At 43.8% G+C, this 24,412-nt stretch overlaps 2 protein-coding genes across 17 annotated transcripts in view; one reads left to right on the forward strand and one right to left on the reverse strand.

The window, feature by feature from the left end:
• The window catches only part of LOC103348950 (uncharacterized), a 395,863-nt gene extending 376,527 nt beyond the window's left edge, over positions 1-19,336 (forward strand). For 10 of the 15 annotated variants that reach the window (XR_016213131.1, XR_016213132.1, XR_016213103.1 and 7 more), the window contains 4 exons: positions 10,924-11,027; positions 15,153-15,220; positions 16,148-16,234; positions 18,426-18,512. Coding sequence is in view for 4 of the 15 variants with exons in the window: in XM_089303994.1 (XP_089160120.1) it covers positions 10,924-11,027; positions 15,153-15,220; positions 16,136-16,234; positions 18,426-18,444 (290 nt within the window). In the remaining 11 variants the exon portion in view is untranslated. Of the gene's footprint in view, positions 1-10,923; positions 11,028-15,152; positions 15,221-16,135; positions 16,235-18,425; positions 18,513-19,200 lie in introns of those variants that run through there. The other 5 variants (XM_089303994.1, XM_089303992.1, XM_089303993.1 and 2 more) reach the window with 2 other exon arrangements.
• The window catches only part of SYT10 (synaptotagmin 10), a 73,658-nt gene continuing 65,607 nt past the window's right edge, over positions 16,362-24,412 (reverse strand). For both annotated transcript variants that reach the window (XM_051850929.3, XM_089303984.1), the window contains exons 6-7: positions 23,651-23,780; positions 16,362-21,468 (exon numbers count right to left, since the gene is read on the reverse strand). In XM_051850929.3, coding sequence (XP_051706889.1) covers positions 21,397-21,468; positions 23,651-23,780 — 202 coding nt within the window. In that variant the 3' untranslated portion in view covers positions 16,362-21,396. The remainder of the gene's footprint in view (positions 21,469-23,650; positions 23,781-24,412) is intronic.

The following is a 24,412-nucleotide window of genomic DNA, read 5'->3' on the forward strand; positions in this document are numbered from 1 at the left end:
ACTCTTGAAGGCTGTATCCTTTGGAATAGAATTAATGTCCTTTTAAAAGAGGCTTCCAGGAGCTGCCTGGCCCCTCTCTCCCTTCCACGGTGAGAGGAGACAAAGATACGGTATCATCGTGGAGGGAAGAGCAGGCTGTCGGAGATGCTGCATCCACTGGTGCCTCCAGTTTGCACTTCCCAGCCTCCAGGACTGAAAAATGAACTTGCGTTTACATCTTACACACTCTGGCATGTTCTGTTACAGTAGCACAGGCATGCTCGGACACTGACCTCAGCTACTCAGTCTGAATGTCCTGTGGAGCTCCGTTGGTACTGGTTGACCCAGACCTCTACCACATGTCACTGTTGTCAGCACAAACCAGCTGTTGTGGCCCCAGGCCCCAGGCAGACCAAAACACTCTAAGCAGGCCCAGTATTCCAGATGCTTCGAGATCATCTTCTTGAAACTGATCAAGGACCAAATCTGGTTAGAATGTGCAGGGTCTGGACCAGCTGAATCTATTCAGTTGATCCCTTACTGCATGCTGGGATTTATTTCAAAATACAAAAGAGGGTATTAGAAACAGTAGTTAGGAGAGGCATCAGTGGATATGTGGCAGTTAAGGATCACCCTCTTAAGACGTGAAGTGGGGTTGTGAGGCAACTGCAGCCTCCTGAAGATCTAGTGGAGTGAAATTTGTGAGATGGAATTCCTTGAGACTTGGCTGTCTGCATGAAAATCTGGCCCTACTATTTGCTGAGTATCTGATTCCGAGTGGGCTGCTGAGAGATGTTTCTTTACCTGTTTGTAATGTAGGGTTGTGAATGCCCCTACGCAGGATATAGTAAGCAATGAAGGGTTCTCCTTAAGCCCTTTATGTCTGTTAGTATTACTAACACTGTTACCTTTTCTAAGAGAAGAAATGAGGTTTCCAAAGGAGGAAAAGGAGGAGGGTTCAAGACCACTGGAAGTTTTAGATGGTGGTACTTTGTTCAGGTTTGGGCTGTAGACCACTCTGATTCTTTCAGTTTGTTGCAGGGATGGACAACTTTGAGATGCATTCTGAATGTGGAGAAAGGCCAGCTGTGTTCTCAGAGCCTTTCTGTGCTTCTAATTTAAGAACAGTAAAGCCTGGTGCGGATGGCTGGCCTAGCGGTTATAGCAGCAGTAAAGATGTTCTCATGCCACAGGGAGGGCTAGGGTTCGGTTCCCAGCTCTGGCTCCTGATTCCAGCTTCTTCCTAGTGGAGACCCCTAGAGGCAGCAGATGATGGCTTGAACAGAGGGGTCCCTGCCAGCCACATGGGAGACCTGCGTGGAGTTCCAGGCTCCTGGCTTCTGCCTGGCCTCATACCAGCCAATGAGGGCATCTGGGGAGTGAACCAGTAGACAGAGGTGTGTTTCTGTATCTCTCTCTCTCTCTTTCTCTCTCTCTCTCTCTCAAAAAGCCTAAATCAAACTTCTTTTTTATTCTTAAATTATACAAACCTGTCTGTCAAGACACAGAGGAAAGACAGACTCGGAGCAGCAGCTGGGTCCAGCGAGCAACATCTGGGCTGGAGATTTTTGGATGTTGCTGACCTTGAGGCCTGAAGGGACCACCTTTGCGAAGCTCCCCCCACAGCTCAGCAGTTACAGTCAAACTCAGCAACCGTTCTCATCCAGGGTGAGCACGTCACCGTGGGCAAAGTGACTCAAGTGTTTTAGTCATTGCGTTCCTGTTGAAGGTCAAAGTGTGGAGTGTGTGAGTGACTCATTTAGCCAAAATGGGCTGCATGAATGGACTTTGATCACAAAGCACTTGAAGGAAGAGTATCGGTTAATTGAAGACTGCACAGTGCCTGCACCGAAGGGTCTCCAGCGATGGCAGGAGGTTGCAGCACTTAGTCCACAGTGCCGTCAAGTAGCAGAGAATGAAAATGCGTAGATTACACTGGAGAGTTTGGTTCCTGGTCCACGGGACACAGGAGTGGCCCTTGGGAATGAAGTGCCTTACGCTCCAATCAGACAAAGCCTCTGCAAGCTGTTACCTGTTTAAGAGACTTGCAGGACAGCTGACCGTGCTGGACAATGCCCCTGGGAAACAAGCTCCCTAGGCGCTGCCCGCAGCTGTCAGATTCAGAGACTCTTCCCCTGCCCCGCTCAAAGCGCCAGGCATCCTCTCCAGACCGGGGCCTGCCCCTCGGCAGCACCCAGGGGAAATCTGCCGCCTAGCGTTCCTGCCATCCTCAGACCCACCAGTCAGCCAACACTGAGGAAGCCAGGGCCCTGCCCCCCACTGCCCTTCTGCTGTACCGTGTGGTGCTCCTGTCTGCAGTCACCGCTCTCACACAGCCCCAGCCTCCCGCAAAGACTTGCCTGACGGAACGTCTTCCCGCAGCGTCTCTGCAGCAGAGGGGGTTCACCTGCTCACACCCGCTTGTCTCTGCGCCAGGAAGTGGGAAACGGCAGGATGTTAGTACCTGGGCCAGTGTGTGAGCGGGGTTTCCCAAGTGCTGGCGGTTCTCCCTTCCATTGCTACATCTCGTACCTTCTGTCACTCCAAACTGCTTCACCTCAAAATGGGCAATGCAGACATTAGACTGAAAGGTCACAGCTTCCTACGTGTCTTGTTGGCTTATGTAGTCTATTAGCATATTGTTTTATTTTTATACTTCTGCTTTTCAGTGTCAATCTCAACTCAAGTAGCTTTCTTAAAACGGTTTCAGAATTCTCTCCATGCTCGATGCCAAATCTCCTTCTTTATCCCTTACTCTTAGCAAGCGATCTGGACTTCCCGCTGTATCTGTTTGATGTAAGAGTTTAGATGTCTCAGTTGCCTTAAAGTTAGCTTGTAGAAAAATGTCTTGAACCCTCTTCTATGAAAAATGCCTTCCTTCTGTGTTCTCTACTTCTCTTTGACTCTTTGCTATCTCTGATTTGGTCACTCAGTATATTGAAACTGAAAACCTAAAGCCGTTCTGTTTGCAGGCAGCCCATAGTCCCTGTAAGAAGGCCCAGTGCTTAGCAGGCACACTGCTGCATGACCTGGGTGCTCCTTGTCTGTCTCCCCAGACCTGTCCTGTGCTGCTCCTGGCTCTGCCCATCTGTTTGCACAGCCCATACTCAGCATCTTTCTTTTCTTTAATGCACGCAGGGTCTCAGAACAGACAATTGTTTTAAACATACATCTTTTAGATGCATGTTAAATCTTTCTATAATCTTTTTACGTACATCTATTTAACATACAGTAACGAGCTTAGACCGTCTCATTCTTCATGCTAGAGAAACTTTACTGTCTCAGCTCTCTGCTAGAACAGGTTAGGTCTTTCTGTTACATAGCGGACTAGAAAATTGCACGTCTCAGAATAATTGATTACTGTCTCTTGCCTACCCTCAAAGTCAGTTTGTAATGTGGGTCTGGGTTCATGGCTACCACTTGGACATTCTCTATGATACCCCTGGGAAAAGTGAAGGAATGACTTTGCGTCATTGTGTGCACTGTGTTTTACAGTCTGTAATCGTAATCTAGGTCTGTGACTCACAGTGGTATGATGGTCTCTCCTCACAGAAGACGTAAATGCAACCCACCTATTACCGTAATTTTTCCACTCTGCCTTGGATCACTGCCCCTGACCGGTACAGCTCACTCTAAGACTTCTGCTCCACTAAAACTGTGTGCCTGTGGCCCTGAAGCTGAGATCGCTTGGAGGAAACCATGTGACCAGACGGGGCGGTTCCCTCTTGGGATTCAGGGTCACAAACCACAGTTAGTAGTGACTAAGTGCCGAGGCTGCTCCCATGTGTGCTCTCTTGGTAGGGGTTCACATCTCTTCCATTTCAGACCAGGAACACTGCTCTGTTGCAAATTAAAACTCGAGTTTCGGGACACTTAGTGAAGTTATTTTATCCATCCTAAAGGCAATTTACAATGGGAAAAATGGCGCCCTACTTTTACGCTCACCATTTGAAAACTTGATCCAGACATTCTGCACCCTCTCTCTGTATCAAACTGAATAGATTCTAAACAGCAAAACAGCAAGCAATACATAGAATTAAAAAAGCAGCTTAAGGACAAGAAGAGCAATTTTTTCAAACTACATGTCTGATAAAGTGTTAAGAACTCTTAGAACTCCATAATGGAAACACAGATAATGTGATTTTAAAAATGGGCAAATACTTGAACTGCTCCTGAGAAGTTACAAGGATACTTCAAAAGGTTTGTAGGAAATGGAATTAAAAAATACTGTTTCATTGTGTGACATTTTTGAACTTGATGCATTTGAGTATTGTGGGGAGCAACCCGGACTAGACTGTTACTGGAATTAAGACTTATTCTATGCATCTGCTCTCCCACAATATGGCGCTGGGAGAGGAGAAAACAGCTTCTACGCAGCTGCCTCTTGCCAACTTGAGTGATGACCTCCAGGAGCTGATCCTGCTCCTGATTGGAGGAGAGCAGCATACTTGGCGTGTGGGCAGCCGAGTTGGGATTGGCGGAGGAGGACTATAAAGGAGGAGAGAGACAACATGCACCAGGAACATCTAAGGGGAACATCTATCTGAAGGAACACCTGTGCAGCCCCCGAGAGAGCCGGCTGGCGGTGTGCCGCTCCCCCGCGGAAGTGGGGAATGTGGCAGGGGGAACTGCTCTTCCACGGAGGTGGAAGGGACAGTAGCCAACCCGGGAAGAACCAGCAGCAAACCCGGGGAGGGCCGAGCAGACAAAAGAACAGCGCAGGGTCCTGTGTCGTTCCTCCACGAAGACGGGGAGCGACAGAGTATAAAAGTTCCCAACGGGTTGATGAAAAGATGCTCAGTAGCATTAATTATCAGGGAAATGTACATTAAGGCCATGTAGGCACTGCCCCACACCTGTGAGGATGGCTGTGATCAAAAGACAGGAGTAGGATCCCGGAGGAGGTGCAGAAAAGGCAGCCTCAACACACTACCAATGGAAATGTAGATGGGTGCAGCTCCTGTGGAAACCAGTGTGGGGGTTTCTACATGCTAAGAACTAGGACCTTGTGTTAGCCAGCAGTCTCACCTCTGGCCACGGGCCCAGGGCAGATGCAATCAGCGCTGATGGTGATGGCAGCACTCCTCAGTCACTGCAGCCATCTTCACGTCAGGAGGCTAAGGACACCCCCTGGGTGTCTGCAGGAATGGACAGAGAAATGCGGCGTACCTGTATACGTCATAGTGACTTCTGAACAAGACAGCTCACCACTTACTTGGCCAAAGTCCTGCTGCTGAACATAGATGATAACTGTTTGATCTGATAGTATTTTATATAAATGTGTGGAGTTTTATCCTTCCTTTATGGTCTTATCTAATAATTGAACTTATATTTTGTCAGTTTCTAAAGTAGTTTCTGATTGTCTTTTTATGTTCTTTCTATTTATATGATTTATTTTCCCTCATCAATTTAAATGTAGTATATTTAAGTTTCATTCCATTAATACCTGTTTTTCAGTAAATATAACACTTCAGTATTGGTGTCTATTGTCTCTATGCATCATAATAATTTATTTTTTACTTCCACCTGTTTCCAGTTTCCTGTTTTAGTTGGAGAAGTGTGGAATTTAAGGCCATTGTATTTCATATTTTTACATTGTGTTTTCTCTATGTATTTTATGCTATATTAATTTTTGTTATGAATTAGTGTTTATAAAATTAATTTACTTGAAAAGTTTTATTGGAAGTAATTCTGTCATGCTATGGAATTCTCTATTTTAAAAATCTTTGAATTTTGATCCTTTGAAATATTTCTTCAAATGTATTTTACTGTGTATGCATATCCTATAATTTCTGCAAACCTGCACATCTAAAAATACTTCTTGTCCTTATAGTTGAATGCAAATTTAGCTTTGTAGAGAGTCCTTTGGATACAACTTCTTTTTGTTGTTGTTTACAACTCCATGACTACTGTTTAATTTCTTAGAATAAGGTCAGTGAGATTAGGGTTTTGGATTCTCAAACCATCCCCAAGTCAAAAGGGGAAGAAGGTGCACCTGTTGAAATGTGGTAAATTTTTCAAAAAAGTAGAAAAGCAAGGTTGAAGAGGAACCATGTTTCTCTGTACCTTGTGACAGGGTAAATAACACCATTTTCAGCCTGAAAGCAAATGGGAACAGCACAAGTGGTTCTGGGATGTCAGTCTCACTCTGGGTCACACCTGCTCAGGATGACACTGCGCAGTGTTGTCAGGCAGGGTATGCAGAATCCCCTATTTTCCAGCTGTTACACGGTAGAGTTTATTCCTTGATAGTTGCAATTAGTTTTAAACAGTACAAAGGAAAAGACTATGCTAATATTTTATAATAATTTCTGGCCAGCACCATGGCTCACTTGGCTAATCCTCCGTCTGCGGCACCAGCACCCTGGGTTCTAGTCCCCGTTGGGGCACTGATTCTGTCCCGGTTGCTCCTCTTCCAGGCCAGCTCTCTGCTGTGGCCCAGCAGTGCAGTGGAGGATGGCCCAAGTGCTTGGGCCCTACACCTGTGTCAGAGACCAGGAGAAGCACCTGGCTCCTGGCTTTGCATCGGCACAGTGCCAGCCATGGTTGCCATTGGGGGAGTGAACCAACGGAAGGAAGACCTTTCTCTCTCTCTCTCACTGTCTATAACTCTCTCTATGTCTCTCTGACTGTCTAACTCTTCCTGGTAATAAATAAATAAATAAATAACTTCTGTGAAGTCAACTCATGTGAAGCATGGGAAACCACTAAATATTTTATTATCGAAAAGTTTGCCTGTGGTTCCAATATTAAAAGGATGTATTGAACAATTTCAAGTTGTAACCATGCCTGGGATTTTAAAGTTATGGAGTAAGTACAAAATTATTTTTTTAAAGATTTATTTATTTGTTTGTAAGTCAGAATTAGACACACAGAAAGAGAGAGGTCTTCCTTCCGCTGGTTCTCTCTCCAGATGGCCACAACAGCTGGAGCTGCACTGATCCAAAGACAGGAGCCAGGAACTTCTTCTGGGTCTCCCATGTGGGATGCTGTCACTCACTGCAGGTAGTGGCTTTAGGTGATAAGCCACAGAGCCAGCCCCTGGACAAAATTGTATCAACAAAAATTTACCCCTAGAGCTGGAAATCAGAACTTAAAAATTAAAATCTTGGTTCAGATTTTTCTCATCATTTTATACACAAGAAGGGGCATTCTATTATTTATGCAATTTGTTCTAACAACAAAAATCTATTCACGAGGCCAGCACTGTGGTGCAGGGTGTTAACGCCCTGGGGTGAAGCGCTGGCATCCTGCATGGGCGCCGGTTCGAGTCCTGGCTGCTCCACTTCTGATCCAGCTCTCTGCTATGGCCTGGGAAAAGCAGTAGAAGATGGCCCAAGTTGTTGGGCCCCTGCCCCCACATGGGGGACTGGAAGAAGCTCATGGCTCCTAGCTTCGGATCGCCACAGCTCCGGCCGTCGCAGCCAATTGGGGAGTGGACTATTGCATTGAACACCTCTCTCTCATTGGCTCTCCTCTCTCTGTGTATCTCTGACTTTTAAATAAACAAATGAATCTTTTGCAAAGAATCCATTCACAAAGAATGGTTATGAGCAACAAAAATGTGTCTGATTTAAGCAACACAGTAACAGCAACACAGCAAAAATAAGGCAGTGGATACAACTGAAGCCATCACAGTTGAGGACTGAGTGCCAGTTTCATGGGAAAGCTGTTACTGATAATTACAATCGCATAATTACAATTATAATTACATTAACCAATCGCTTACAATAGGTGAGATAAATAGAGTACATCTGAAATTCATGGGGAGCTGTATTTACTTTGACTGCCAGGTCTAATCTGTGTCGCTGTGAATACAGTCCATCGAAGCAAAACCTTTCCAAAGTCTTAATACATAATAAAAAATTTCTGCAACATTATGCAAAGTCAAAATGGAATCATAAGGATTATGCTGCTATATGACATTGGTAACTAGATCCTTTATGGTTTTTTAGCTTATGATAGAAGTATTGATTCGGGTTGGCATGATGGCTCACTTGGTTAATCCTCCACCTATGGTGCCAGCATCCCATATGGGCACCAGGTTCCAGTCCCGGTTGCTCCTTTTCCAATCCAGCTCTCTGCTGTGACCTGGGAGGGCAGTGGAGGATGGCCCAAGTGCTTGGGCACCTGCACCTGTGTCGGAGACCAGGAGGAAGCACCTGGCTCCTGGCTTTGGATCGGTGCAGTGCTGGCTGTAGTGACCATTTGGGGAGTGAACCAACGGAAGGAAGACCTTTCTCTCTGTCTCTTGCACTAACTCTGTCAAATAAATAAATAAATAAATAAATAAATAAATAAATAAATAAATAAAGAAGGATTGATGCATAAATGACAACTGGCAGTTCATGGAACATGGCTGGATTAAACACTGAAATACCTTTTTAAAACAAATCTTTTTAAGAGCATCTTAAATTTTAATATTGATAAACACAATGGGTGATTGCAACAGCCTAAATAGATTCTTATGATGACCTTAAAGAAACAAACACAATATTGAATAAAATCTGTACTTAAAACACTGACAAGTTTAGACTGTAAAGGTAATATAGAAAAATGCATCTTTTGGATTGAACAGAGGTGATCATTTCAATATGCACAGACTGTTGAATGTGTGTATGACACTACGCATGTTAGTGGCATTTTGTTTGCCAAATATCGGAAGAAGTCAAATACGTAACATGTAGGAAAGGATATTTGTTGAAAACACATTAAACTCTTTCTAACGCTGGGTTATTTGAAATGTTTGGGAATGCAGTGTGGCTAAGATTGGCTTCTAGATCTGGATTTTATCTTTCCCTTGAAACGTGTGTATCTCATATTCAGGGTTTGGTACTTTTCCCAAGGGTGCCCAAGTGGAAGGACTCTGAGTCCTCTCAATCCTCCCCAGATAAATATATATATATATACATATATATATATATATATATATATATATATATTTGGACAGCCAGAATGGACAGTGAGAGAGAAGGAGGTCTTCCTTTTTACTGTTGGTTCATCCTCCAATGGCCGCTGCGGCTGGCGTGCTGTGGCCGGCGCACTGCGCTGATCTGAACCCAGGAGCCAGGTACTTCCTCCTACTCTCCCATGTGGGTGCAGGACCCAAGGAGCTGGGCCATCCTCCACTGCACTCCCGGGCCATAGCAGAGAGCTGGACTGGAAGAGGAGCAACCAGGACAGAATCCGGTGCCCCAGCTGGGACTAGAACCCAGGGTACCGGCGCCACAGCAGAGGACTAGCCTATTGAGTCGCGGCACTGGCCCACATAAATAATATTTTACAATATAAGAACACGGTCCCCTATCTCTTCTCCACTCTGGTCTTGATACTATGGCTCAGCCCCTTGGCAACAACACTACTGTCACCACCTTTTTACTCCCTTGAAATGACTGAGACAGTGGTGTTGACTGAAAATAGACCAGCTGTGTCCAAAAGGGACATGAGCATGGGGTAGAGGACAGTGGGGCAGTGACCATGAACATTGGTCTGGATCCTGGCCGAAGGGAGATGTTAAGGATATCAACTCTTGTTAATGTTTGCTTTTACCACTTTTTATTTGAAAAACTCATTTATGTGCTTGAAAGGTGGTAGGTGGGGGCTGAGAGAGAGAGAGAGATCTTTGCCAAGTGCCAGTATACTCCCTAAATGCCTACTGTGGTTACACTGGGCCAGGTCAAAGCTGGGAACCAAGAACTCGGTTCAGCTCTCTGATGTGGGTGGCGGGGACCCAACTACTTGAGCTGGTGCCTACCACTGTTCAGGGGGTGCATCAGCAGGAAACTGCAGCCAGAGGTGGCAGGTGGAACTGTTACTTGAGCCTTGGCGCCAGGAGATGGGATGCTGACATTCCAAGTGGAGCCTGACTCTATGTCAAATACCCAACCCAAACATTACGATTTTTGTATTTTTAATTTTTCTAGGATACGTGTTTAGGATTTTGGAGTGGAATTACTGGTTATATGGTAACTTTATGTGTAACATTTCGAGGAAATGCCAGATAAAATTTCCTTCTTTTTTAAAGACTTATTTATTCTTATTTGAAAATCAGAGTTACAGAGAGAGAGATGGAGAGGCAGAGAGAGAGGTCTTCCATCTGCTGGTTCCCTGCCCAATTGGCCACAACCGCCAGAGTTGCACTGATCTGAAGCCAGGAGCCAGGAACCTCCTCCAGGCCTCCTACGTGGGTGCAGGGGCCCAAGCACTTGGGTCATCTTCTTCTGCTTTTCCAGGCCATAGCAGAGAGCTGGATCAGAAGTGGAACAGCTGGGACTCAAACCAGTGCCCACATGAGATGCTGGCACTGCAGGTGGCAGCTTGCAGATAGAATTTCAAAGAGGCTGCACCATTTTATATTTTTAGCAATAGTTTTTGATGGCTCAAATTTTCCACATACTTGCTGACAACTTTTATTATATAGTTTTAAAAATATATATTTATTATTTAAAAGTTAGAGCTTTGGCGAGAGGCTGATTCACTCCTCAGATGTCCTCAACAGCCAGGGCTGGGCCATACTGAAGCCAGGAGCCAGGAGCCAGGAGCTTCACTGGGGTCTCCCATATGGTTGGCAGGGGCCCAAGCATTTGGGCCATCTCCTAATACTTTTCTCAGGGCATTAGCAGGGAGCTGGATCAGAAGTGGAACAGCTGAGGCATGAACGGGCACCCATATGGGATGCTAGTGTTACAGGTGGTGGCTTCACCCGCTGCACCACAGCCTCATTTGTGGTTTTTGATGTGCATTACCCTGATGACTAATGATGTTAGAAACTTTTTCCTGTGCTTTTTGGCTACCTGTACATCATTTTGGAGAAATGTCCTTCCATGTCTTTTTCTCTTTTAAACTTGCTTTGTCTTTTTATTACTGGCTTAGAAAAGTTCTTTATGTATGTAAGCACTAGTTACTCACCTGATACATGACTTGCATATATTCTTTCCCATCCAGTGGCAAGTCTTCTCACTTTGCTGATGGTATGCACTGAAGAACAAAGGTTTCTAATGCTGTTGAAGTCCTGCTTATTAGCGAGTGAAATTGCTGCTGAATCCAAGGTAATGATTTTTCCCTGGTGTTGTCCTCTAAGAGCGTTATGAGTCTAGCTTTTATACTTAGGTATGTGACTTACGCGGAGCTGCTGCTTATAATAGGTGTTAGGTAGGGATGAAGCTTTATTCAGTTGTAAATGTGTACCTAGGCCGGTGCCACGGTGGTTCACTAGGCTAACCCCTGCCTTCGGCGCCGGCACACCAGGTTCTAGTCCTGGTTGGGGCGCCGGTTCTGTCCTGGTTGCTCCCTTCCAGTCCAGCTCTGGGCTGTGGCCCGGGAAGGCAGTGGAGGATGGCCCAAGTGCTTGGGCCCTACACCCGCATGGGAGACCAGGAGAAGTACCTGACTCCTGGCTTTGGATCAGCGCAGCACAAGTGGCCACTTGGGGGGGTGAACCAATGGAAAAGGAAAACCTTTCTCTCTCTCTCTCTCTCTCTCACTGTCTAACTCTGCCTGTCAAAAAAAAAAAAAAAAATGTGTATCTAGCTGTCCCAGACCATGGCTGGGAAGTGTTCATTCCCCTTCAAAGTTCTTTTGACCCCATTGTCTATAAAAGTGAGCAGCTGACTTTGGGCTACAGTTCCATGCTTTGTTCTGTGTCTCTTCTCGGTTATCACAGTCCTTGCCCCTTTCTATTTTAGTTATTTTAAATTTTAAAAATTATGTGAGGGTATAACCATATGGATCCTTTAGGGATTCAGTGGTTTCAGTCTGCATCTTCAGAAATTAATTACTACAATTTACCCATGTTGTAGGTAGTGATAATTCACTCATTCACTACTGTGTAATATTTTGTTGTAAATACCAGACTTTATTAACTCCATTTCTGTAGGACTGTGAGTCATTTTGTCAAATCATCCCCATTTTGTCCAAGTTTTTATGTAAAGTTTGCACACCTCTTTGGAGTTGGTGTTGTGAGACTGATTTCATTGATGCTAAGTAACATTATCTCACTGAAACTTTCACATTTTCTTTATTATGAGCAGAATATTTACTTATGATTCATACACATTTCCCCTTCATAAAAAATTTTGTTTTTACTCAAGATTTTAAGTTCTTCTAAATGATTTGTTTGCTACTAGTTTTCTTTACTAGTTATATATATTATAAATATTACCAGTTTCTAGGTTTTTCACTTTCAAAATTGTTTTGATAATCACATTTTAAGGCAATTTATTTTAGTGATATTTTGTGCTTGAACACACTTTGTGTTCTAAGAAAACATTCTGGCCGGCGCCGCGGCTCACTAGACTAATCCTCCGCCTTGCAGCGCCGGCACACCAGATTCTGTCCCGGTTGCCCCTCTTCCAGGCCAGCTCTCTGCTGTGGCCCGGGAGTGCAGTGGAGGATGGCCCAAGTGCTTGGGCCCTGCACCCCATGGGAGACCAGGAGAAGCACCCGGCTCCTGCCATCGGATCAGCGCGGTGCACTGGCTGCAGCGCGCCGGCCACGGTGGCCATTGGAGGGTGAACCAACGGCAAAGGAAGACCTTTCTCTCTCTCTCTCTCTCTCTCTCTCTCTCACTGTCCACTCTGTCAAAAAAAAAAAAAAAATTCTATTTATACTTCACAGAATTCTCGAAGTTTTCATCCGACCTCTGCCATGTGAGGGGAGTTTAGTACCTGGACTGAAATGGGTCCCCATGTTGATACTTTTCCTGTGGTTGACTTCCAAGATTTATAGGTTTTAGATTTACGTGTAAGTTTGATATTTATACATGAAAATAAGCTTGTATATGAGGCAGCAGTGAAGTCCTTTTGTGTTTTCTTACGGGTTTCCAGTGCTTCCTGTGTCAGTTTCATTTGGGGTTTCTCAGTGCAGCCGTGGGATGTTCAGATGCGCATTACCTAGAGATGGATCCGTGTAGAAGGGAGCGGCTTCTCTAAGAATCAGGAGGTTTTTAAACCACTTGGCAAGATACATAAAATGCAGGAAGAGCTTCCATAGCCCAGTCTAGAGGACAGGCAATGAGAAGACGATTCCAGATTGGGATGTGGTCAATGGGAGTCTGTAGGATCCTGCCCCTCTCTGCTTGTTGGCTCTGCTGCATCATGGGCTACCTTAGCCCCCTGGTCAGCACAGACCCTGTCTCAGGGATTTTTAAAAATATCCCAACTGTGAATTTCACTATTAGTGATGGGAAGCATGATGGTATAAAAACCAGCACTTAATATTTGCATAAGGATTTACATATCACATAAATGGCACTGACAACTAACTGGTAGGCCAGGCAGACGTAACTAAGTCACTTTACTGATGAGTAGCCAGCATCAATGAGGCTTCTATTTCTTTTATCCTGGGGACTCGCCTAGAGAGGCACAGATGCCTTAAATCTCCTGTGTGACAGCAAGTTGTATGCTGAGAACACATTAGTCATAAATGCACATAAATGCAATTAGTCATAAAATGCACGTGCCGTTTGCAGGCCCAAGACCAAGATTTTGAGGCTCAGCCCTACCCGACATGGCCCTGGCCTTTGATGTAGTGTCTCTTCATCACCATCACTATCTTCATTAAAAGGGGTGGTGAAATCCACATGAGTTCTACTAAGAATGTGGGGATGTAAAACAGTGTATATGAAAACAGTTTAAATTGTAGAGCTACTTTTTTATATTTCATGATCTATAAAGCACAGAAGCCTAGAGTTTGGCACAAATGATCTGTGTAGGCACAGCTGTGCTCTGCCATGAACTAGCCATGGAAGCAGAGTTGTTTCTCTATCTTGAAAGCAGGATACGCCCCAGAGACATTACACAGATCACAGCTGAGGTGTGCAAGGAGCACACTATGCGTTCTACGCATTGTAGGCAGTCTGTCCAGTTTAAAAAAAAATTCCGTTCTTGACTCCAGCGTTCAGTCCCTGTTGCTGATTAAGTTAACTGGGTAGCTTTCGGTAGTGCGTAGGCCTTGTTATAGGACCGGTTAGATTGGTGTTTTGCTGGTGGTAGCATTTACTCAGACCACAGGGTGACTAATGCCTCCTGGAGCTGTGTTCTGTGGCCCGTTTGTGTCTTGTGTCCTTGGTATGATTCTACCTACTCCTTCCCTTTCTGAGTTTGTAACACTGGATTGGGTCTAACTTCCCACTGAAGGTCACATTTTTCGTCACATACATCCTACAATTTATTTAATAACAACCAAAAAAAAACTGTAATTCACAACAATACAATCTAATCAGTTAAACACCAAATGCGTCCGTAAGGGGAAGTATTTTTGTTCATATAATTTAAACTCACATTTGAAGCTTTAGTTTTACCTGTTTAGAGAAAAGTGGATTTTGAAAAAATCTCTAACTGAATCATGAAAATGGAATCAGTTTATCAAGTGTCTTCTTTGTGGTTTTTCTTTTTTTAGGTTTTTTTTATTTTATTCTCTGTGGAAATTAATGGATACAGCTTCCTTTTGTTTTGCATTATTCCGTGAGTGGAAAGAAAACTGTTCCAATGTGTTACCAAAAGGTTTTTGAACAATAGCATAAATAATGGATTATCCACAAAGAGGATTATTTGTACTTCTATCAGACACAGCAGTGGTTACAGCCCAAAGTCATTTTGGAAATTCTCAAGACAATTGATGCTTTTTCTACAAATGATTGTTGCTTGCACTTTGCTGTACATTTATCCACACATATATTATACATAAATTCACTCATATTATGTCTAAATTACCTGTATGGATTGTAACCTAATATTATGCCTTCTGCTGTGCATAGTTTGAGAAGTAATCACAGGGAGAATTTATCTGAATTTAAAAAATCAAGAAAGCAGAAAATTCCAACAGGATAGAGGGAAAAAGACTTGAACAGTGAGACCCAAATTGCCCATAAGTATGCAAAAACTGATCAATTCCACTAGAGGGGAAAAGGAAATAGAAATTCAAACACTAATAAGTCATCATTTTTGTCACGTTAACGTTGGCAAAGATTCAAGTAATAATGCCAACTCTTCACCAGGACATTTGGAAACTGATCTGTCATTAGTGGGTATAAAAATCTTCAGTCAGTGCATGTGAATATAAACACTTTACAGGGAGAAATTTGGTGATACTACTAAGTTTGGAAAAGTGGCAACTTGATTGCTTTTTAAGATGCACGCTGGAATGCATTGAGGTTCCTTGCTTTCTGTATGCAGGGACTCAGACAAGGACACGAAAGGCGGATCCTGGACTCTGTCCTACACTCCAGGAAGAAGAGGCACAGGTTCATTTTCTTGTTTTCTCTTAGGAGCTGTATTGTTTTTATAAGCAATTACTCCAAGTACACAGCATGTGGTTGTCAACGTCTGTGATTTCTTTGTCACTGTTCGGCTGATTGCCTAAGACTAGTTCCTACGCCTGTATTTCTTATAAAAATAACTTTGACACAAACAAGTAACCCAAGTGTCTGGTTTAACAGCTAAGAGCTGGATCCCCTGCTAAGCCTAGGGGTTTAGGGGCCTGGAATTCTTCTTCTTGCGGGGAGGGGGATGAGCATCAGGTAAAGCACATTTGAGTATTACGAAAGTTACATGGATTGCAAAATATTTTGCACAAAAACCTAAAGTACCACTTTGCATGAACTTTTACATGTATCTTAATTTATGTGAATACTATTGACTGCTTTTAACACTTGTTGCCTTACCTCTTAATGGAAATAATTCCAGTAATTTGATTAACTGTGACACAGACGGCTCATATAAAATGACACCCTGCAGCAGGGCACTGGGGCGTGCTCAGGGAGAGTGTCTGCAAGGGGCTCCCACGCAAAGCCTCTTTCTGACCTTCCTTCTCGTGTGCCCCCACGCAGGTCCCGCAAACCAGAACCTCACTCCCCCCACCCTTGCCCACCCCAGGGACACAGCCAACCCCGCGTAGGAGCCGGCCACCCAGAAGCCTGCTGCTCCACCTTGTCTGTGGGTGGTCAGACCGTGCAGAGGGGCTTGCTCTGTACCACTCAGCCAGCTTGGGCTGGGTCTCCCTTGCAGTGAGTCAGCATGGCATTAGCCCCTTGTGACGAATGCCATGTGCTGTCCATCTAAGCGTCAAAGCAATGCTCTCTGGGTCTAGCAGTCTTTGTATGTGAAGCTACTCTGTCACAGTTCTTAATGAAATGAATGTCTTACATTTTCTCATTAAGCTTTCGTTACAGGAGGGCTAAGCACGATGCTTACGAAGTTACCCATCATGAAGACAGCTTCCCCTCCCTGGGCTGGATGTATCATAGGAGAGCTTTAAGGTAGATTGAGTGCTTCAGTTCAACTATTGATGAATGATTAAATCTACACAAGTAATGACTGCCAACACAAGGTCTGGCCAAGAAAAAATAACAGACCTTTCACACATAAATCAAAAACAGACAAACAGAATTTATAATCACTTTATTTCTTTTCAAAATACATATGAAACAGTAAAATTATTTCAAGTGCTTTTCCATTTTCTTTTACAAAAGTAATCATAAACTATGCTTCTTAACAGCTTTGAGGTTTCATTGTTACATAATTCATCTGAACCTGACAAATATGTTCACACATTCTAAAGAAGACATTGTAAAAATTCTGCAGTGTGTAACATCTTTTACAGGTGGCTGCAAAAACATTTGTTCTAAGTAATACAATTATATGCTGTCAAGTTTCGCAAATGGCTGGTTACCACGTACAAAAGCCAGAAACACGGATTTCAAAAGATTTTTAGAATTCTATAATACGGAAGTCAAAGATATCGATTTGAACAATGGTCAAGTATGAAGTCACAAACTGCAGTTAAAAAATCACTTTATGAACAATGAAGAGTACCAAAAATGATCAAATATTATGGACCCAAATTGTTCAGTGTGGGAAGTGAAGAAGAATTTCAGTGGCTCCTGCCAGGTAGGGAGGATGCTTCCTTTTACCACAGGACACAGTTCTGCTCTACTCGGACTTAGCTTTTGGTTCTGATGAAGGCTCCCTTCCTCGTAGTCGGTAGCGTCTCGGTATTTGGCAGTTGAGCCAGTTGCTTCTCTCAGTTGGATGGGTAATGACCAATGAATGGGAATGACCAACTGGGTTTGGAGTCTGTTCAGTACACAAACTACAAGTGTCGGTATTTAACACTAGAATTGGTCTACCTGCTTATTTTATCAAGTGACAGAATTTATGACACTATTCCTACAGGAGGGTACTGCGTTCAGTAGAAAGTGTAAGGGGTATGTTGAAAGGAAAAAAAAAATCTACAACAAGTTACACAATAATCTACATTGATTTAAACCATGCAGTTTGTACAGAGAATGAGTCTGTGGCCACTTTGTGGACCCATGAGTAGCTATCATCTGCATGTACAAACATTATTCTACGAACAAATCAAAGTCAAGTGTAACTCCCGGCACTGATCTTTAGGTTAGGAGATGAACAAATTAGAAAGGGATGATCATCCAACACACTCACCTAATAATCCTGAGATGTTTCTTAATTTTTGACACATGTCCAGAATATGCACTGATACTCAGTAAATTGTGTTAACCAAAACAATGTTAAATTGGCTAACTGAAACTTGACACTCTGAACGGTAAATAGCAGGTACTTTGCACAGCAGGAGCTCACCCTCACATTTTTGCAGAAAACTCTGTTCACACGATCAGGCATAGTTCTGTGCAGTGCTTCTATGGTTCCTTGAGTCTAGAAGTCATTTCTGAGATTAAGATAGTACTGATTTATTTGTATGGCAATAAGTCATTTCTGATGGATCGGTGTAGGTGAAAATGCAACTACGGCAGGTGCTTCCTCCTGACAGAAGTACACTGAAATCACTGCAGGCATGAGGAAGCCTGTCTTTTCTGCTCAACTTCCGCTTAGCTCTTCTGTCTGCATTCAGCAAGTCATTACAGCCCCCACCCCCTGCTCCAGAGCTGGCGCTTTCTTTCCTGTAGCATAACCCAAGCCTGCATTATCTTCACGGTGAACAGAGTGACAATGAACCAAAGTTTTTACTCTGATGAGAAGAAAAGGTGAATTTTAATTAACTGCCACTGTTCAAATACATATCTTTTGGATTAACCATTAACGGCAGACAAGTAATTAACTTACCATTCACTTTAATTAACACTGAGTAAATATAGCAGTATCTGAACGATTTCTCATCTAAAAGGGCATCGATAATGTATTGGAAACAGCATTAGGTTTAATTACTAAATTTTCCACCTGAAATATAAATTCATCTTTTGTTGTGAGTGAATACAGCAGGTTCAGATGAATTGTATCCTGAGCCGTGTCGCTGAGTATTAACTGTTCTGTACTGGGGTTTTTGAGCCAAGCGAGAGGAGTTACTTTGATTTTGCTTCTCAATAACTTTATTTCTACATGCTTCAACATGTTGGTTTCATTGTCACCTAACTATGTGGATTTTACTTCTTTATTTTACTTTGTTCTTCTGAAGCATTTTTTTATTGACAGCAATTTTTTGTTAGTCTGAAGATCATGAAAGTCACCACCCTTTGGAGTACCCCAGAACACGGGCAGTTGCTTCAAGAACTATTGCAGGTAACGGATCTTCTCATTTCCTTTAGATTTAGTGGGGACTGAAGGACTTTCTTAAATCCTTATTACCCCCAGTGTTTTCCAGGTAATTAAGTTACCTGGTTATAATCATAATGAAGGTGGCCCACAAGGAAAAGAAAACCTCAATTCCATGATATGCATTCTTTTAATCATAAGTAAAAGAAAAAAAGGGCCACGTGTTGAGTGTTTAGCGTATTGGGGTCCATTAAAGTTAAGACAAGAATGGAAATTTGATTTTTTTTTTCATTTTTGCAGCAACTATTTATTAACTGAGAGCTATAAGAGACTGATAGCACTTTAGTCTGCAAAAAATTTTAAGTAATAACCATTTCTGGAGAATATAGTTGGAAATGTCAATCAAATTTCAAAGTTCAAAGCTATTTGCTCTGATAGAAAACCTGAGTCAGAATTGATCAGCGGCGATCTCCCTGCAGTGAGTAGACCATGCACGCACTTGCCACAACTGCATGACAAAGTGTGTGCCTGGCTTTGCATCCCCAAATCCCCATCCATGATCCCCTGGCACTGTTCCTATGGGTATCTGTGACTGCACAGGACATGAATCGGATTTACATGGTGACTTGTACATAGAAAGTGTAGTACAGGAAACAGGGCTCTACAAAATTAATGTTCTTTTCATATTAACTTTGTTCATTTCTGTGCTTCTTAGTGAATGGGGCAACAATTCAGCCACTACTCCTCCAGAAAAAAAGGAAAAGAAGAGCAGTGTGTTAAGTCTATAAAGCAACCCTGGCTGCTTTTGCTTAGCTCACGTTTGGGAAGTCCCTGCAGAGGACCGCACACGCTGCCAGGCCTGTGATTAATGCATAGCTGCGTCCAGCATCGCATCCTGTTTCAAATACTGCCACTAACAACACTTCTCTTCAGTCAGGAGCAGAGGAAGACTGCTCGTAAGGGTATGGACGAAGAGGAGCTGTGAAGAGTGAAGTGGTGAATTAAAAGGCCCTACTAACCTTTTTAAAATATCCATGATCTGGTTTAACATTCCTGCTTGGTCATTCTTAAAAGAACGATGAGTAAGTGTGAATCTCCTTCCCTTTCTCTTTCTGGGATTAACATATATCCTGGCAGGATGAGTTTGCTCAAATTCCTAGCAGACAAATTTGTAGTTCTTAAAACTTTTAAAAATATTTATAAATATCTACATTCTTCATATTAAATTCCCCCCATGGGCTGATTGTTCCCATTTTTCCATCACAAGCCCTGGCTTTTCCTAGTTATGAAACAGACACTTCTAGAGATGAGTAAGGTCTTTAAAATGTGTGTTGGGGTAAAAATAATTAGTACACTTTAACTTTGGTCCTCCCAATTGGCAGAGGAGTGTCACTCCCTGATGCTGCCCGGCCCAGTGGCAGCCACGTACCTGCAGACAGCTTCCTCCTATAGTTTTATGGAAGAGAGGGTAGCGAGGAATACTTGTCTTCACCAAGATGCTAGAGGAGGTTTGAAAACTCTGAAGGAGAACTGTTTGCCTTCCAGATGTTCACCAATAAAATATTTGCATGTTTACAATAGTAATTCCATCACTGTAAGCCATGCCGACAGACACAATTTCAAGGCTTAAATTTTGTTAATGTTTAGAAAGAGGGCATTTTATGAAAAATGCGTAATTTCTGGTAACATTTTCTGTTCCTGATTGCACGTGTTTCTATATTCTAAATCTTCTGGCCTTTTTGTTAACTTTGTATCTTAGCTCATGCCTGTTTCAAGCATATTCTATGTACCACACATCTCAAAAGTTAACACTATAGTAACTTGAGATTTTTTCCAACAGGGCCTGGACCGGAAATGATACAAAGTTCTGCCTCTTGAAAATATTTGCATAGTTTGACAGCGTGGGGCCGGTCCCTGTCTTCATAAAGACTGCTGCCTTCCCTGGGGGCAGACAGAGTTTGCTGATATTCCTTAAATGTTGCAGCTGCACTACGTACTGGGCCTTCCTGTAGTCTCTCATCCTTTGCTGAAAAAAACAGCCAGTTGCAGGGATGAGCATCTGACGTGGTCTGAGTCACCATTCCCACGTACAATGAAAAAGAGGCGCACAGTTCTGTGTACCTTTGGTGTAGAATATAAGAAACATAGCATACACGTGATGGCTCGTGTCACAACACGCACACGCCACACTACAATCATGCAAAAATGAACTTCTGTTTCAGTTCACTTAGAAATATCAATGCTACACTGGAAATTAACTGGCATTTTTAAACTTGCGAATAAACTGCAACAGGTATCTGAGCTCATGTAAGTGAGAGTATAAAAAACTGTAGCCAAAATGGCTCAACCTGTTTTTCCCAGCTGCTAAACACCACTCCTTTAAGTTAGTATTCAAAGTGATTCTGTAAGTTTATAGTTCTCCCTGTGAGTTTTAAAAACCAAGCTTCAGAGAGTTCTGAGTTTGGCAGAACCAAATTTCATCTAGGAAAGAATGCGCAAGGATTTAACACTGTGTAAGTTAAGTTCAAAGTCTCCACTAATGATTATGTATAACCATGGGCACAACTGGAAATACACACACTTGTAACAAAATCAAAACAGCAGCATGAGCATGGATTCCTTAAAAAAGACTTCTTTGTGCAAAGATTTACACCATCTTCAAACACTGTGCTAATAGGCAAATGCCATGAAAGATAAAACGCCTTAGCTAACTAAGGACTACCTGTATTCAAGTAAAAATGTATACAATGTTCAAAGTGACACACACACACACACACACACTCCCATGGAAAAACTGCACAATAAGATTGTTCATCGACATATGTAAATGAGCAAATCAAACCTCCCATTCATTTTCTCGTCCAGTGAGCGCACAATCGCCGGTTCCTGTTTCAAGGTCTTGCTGGAGGCATTACGGTGTGGAAGGTGGTTTGGGAGAAGAACAGGATCCTTGACTATCAAAACTGGTGGCCCGGCCAGGTAACTGAAAGACAGTATTTTCACAGTAACCGATCGGCCACAGTGGGGAACGGCTGCTCCCTTGCAGTAGGGTTCATGTACCCGCAATATTCAGGTTGCTGAAGAGAACACACGGCCCCCACCCCTCACAGCTGAGCCTCCCAGGGAGCAGGAGCGGACAGAGCACGGCAGGCGTGTGCAGAGATGGCACCGATGCCTGCTTGGGACTGAAGTAGTCACTGGTGAGCAGCACTAAGCAGCTCTGGACATCAGCTACTGCACCCCAGCTGCACCAAGGCAGGTGTTGAGTTGTAGGACAGTTAATGGGAGGAGGAAGATTGCGATAGGTGGAGAGTTTTAAAATACTTGAGTTACAGGAAAACAAACTCTCCTTATGCAGTAGTACCTGCTTTAGGTTCAACTTACCTTGTCTCCAACGATGCATCCCTTCCCTAGCAAGTACAGACAATGACAGATGTTTTTCCTACACTTAAAAACCTAACGAATTCCTAGGTTTCCAGTCCAATATGCTATTTGGCTACAAGGATAATGCGGCAGGGGTGAGAGACTGTATTTTCTCCAGCAAAGAGTTTTCTGAGATGCACCTGGACCTTGCTGCTCGTCACCAGGAAGCATCTGGGATCTTGGGCTGCTGCCCACACGGTGGCTGATGTGCTTTTGCATCTTGTGACTGAAACATGCTCACAGGTTCTCACAGACACCTACCTCCTCCTCAGCTCCTCTCCATCAGGTAAGTGCCTAACTGCTTCCTAAGTGTAGCTATAAATACACCCTGACCCACACAGCATCTTCCCTCTCCCAGTTAGTTTCTTCCTCCCATGATGTCACCCCTGGACGTCACAGGTGCAGCCAGTCATATTTCTACTACACACGAGAAGTGCTGTTGTCTACAGCAAGTGACCTGTGCAGGATTAGCTCAGGGAGCAGGGGTTAGAGCCCACAGGTCTGGTCAGTCTAGCACAACTTTATTTCTAAGAATCTGGAAAGAAGAGTAAAGTTTCCTTTTCAAACTTCAATAGAAAAAAAGCTGGGAAAATATACAGTAAGAAGTAGGGTATATTTTACACAGTACCACTGTGAATAAAAGTTTCCAGGACTTGTTGAGTGTTTAGAACTGGTGTTTGTACTTCTGAAATACTCATGGGTATCTCTATCTTGTACGATTTATATTACAAAGTCCGACAGAGAGTTGGAACACGCTTCTGTCAACAGTCACACAGCCAAGTCAGCCCTTCTGTCATCTGAACAAGCAGCGTCCACGCACCCAGTTACTCCAGCGTTCAGGTAACAGTGAAGGTCACGTTTTTGCAACTAAGCCGAGATCAGAGTCTGGTACCACTGATACTTAGTGAATTGCACTGCACAACCTCTCCCATTCTTCACGCCGAGCCCTGGTACCAGGACCAAAAGCGGAGTCTTATCTGCATGGCAGACGAATCATTCAATGACCATGCAGTAACACTGCTCTTTTTATTGGTTTGCCAAAAACCCACTTGTTACACGTCCTTTTGTGAACCTGCATTACCTTTTAACAAATGACGTCACATAAATCATGTACTCAGACTCTGCGAGGGGCCCTAGCAATTGCCTTTGGGAGATAACAACTAGCAAGCTGCAGTGTGCCCAGTGGGCTGACACCTGCCTACCTCCTCTGGCTACTGCAATCATTAGCAATGGTTATGTTAACAGCAAACATTGTCCCATGACCTGCTGAACACCTAATAGCTGGCACTTATTAGTTTTTGTGATGTGTTGGCTACGATTGTACAGTCATAGCAGAAAGTTCAGGGAGAAGGGATTTGCTGCAGAATGCATAACATCTCAAGAGTTCGATTTCCCGAGCAGTGTTCAGGGACACAGACCTGACCCCTCTGACGGAAGAGCTGTACTGGGGGACGGCAGCTCTAAAGAAGGCAGCTGTAGCAGAAGAGAAGCACTGAAATCCAGTTTCAAGTTAGTAATAAACTCACTAGATTGCTCCACAACTCCCTGATGGGAGGTTCCAGGCTCAGTGAAATAGACAGACTTGCAGGTTTTATGGGCATACTGTCCGAAGAAGTATGAAACCCAGAAGTCTGGTGGCTTTTGAAAATCCCACGGGGCAGAAAGAAGGTTGAACACTCCAAGATGCTAGAGACAAAAGTGAGAGCAACTGTTGGCAAAGTGCAACAGAGCCGCACACTCACCTCCAGCAAGGGGTGCCAGTGGGTGATTGGTTTCCGGTGATAGGCCAGCATCTCGTTCCAGTGGTCTCGGCCGAGGCCCTCGGCGTCCAGGCCGGTGCGACACACGCCTATGACCTCGTTGTGCCCCACCCTGCGAGTGACAGAGAGGGCAACGGAAATGCACACCACGTGGAGTTTTCAACACTAGAATCTGCCTGCCAGGATTAAGTCCCTCCTCACCCCCCACTTTGCTTTCTGTGGTTTTGGGTATCCATGGTCAACCACAGCCCCTGGCTGTTAAATAAGAAATTGTAGAAGTAAGCAATAACGACGTTAATAATTTGTTCCAGGACATTGCTGTCATGGTTCTGTTTATCATTATAGATCAAGGACAGAAGACAACAATAGCTGAACTTCACCACAGGTATACGTGTGAAGGAGTAACACAGGAGATGCGAGGCTTCAGTTCTCTCTCCGGTCTCGGGCACACCTGTGTGCTGTGCAGGGCAGACTACTGGACAGTGCTTCTGATCACCTGGCCATGCTCACCCCAGTGGAACCTGACTAGCAGCAGCATGCAGAAGTCAGCGTGTTCCAGGAGCCCACGCAAACCACTCTGATACTGTGCAACTTGCAGACAGCTCTGCACAGGGGGGATGGGGAGGCATGTGATGCACTCAGATTTGAGGGGTGCCAGTCTGATCCTGCCCTTATCATACAGCTTACTGCTTTATCGTGGTGTTTGCATTCCCACCCAGAGCACATGATTTACTACTGTGTGGC

Source organism: Oryctolagus cuniculus, chromosome 9, assembly GCF_051225735.1.
Source record: "Oryctolagus cuniculus isolate XC-2025 breed Fujian yellow rabbit chromosome 9, ASM5122573v1, whole genome shotgun sequence".
NCBI lineage: Eukaryota > Metazoa > Chordata > Mammalia > Lagomorpha > Leporidae > Oryctolagus > Oryctolagus cuniculus.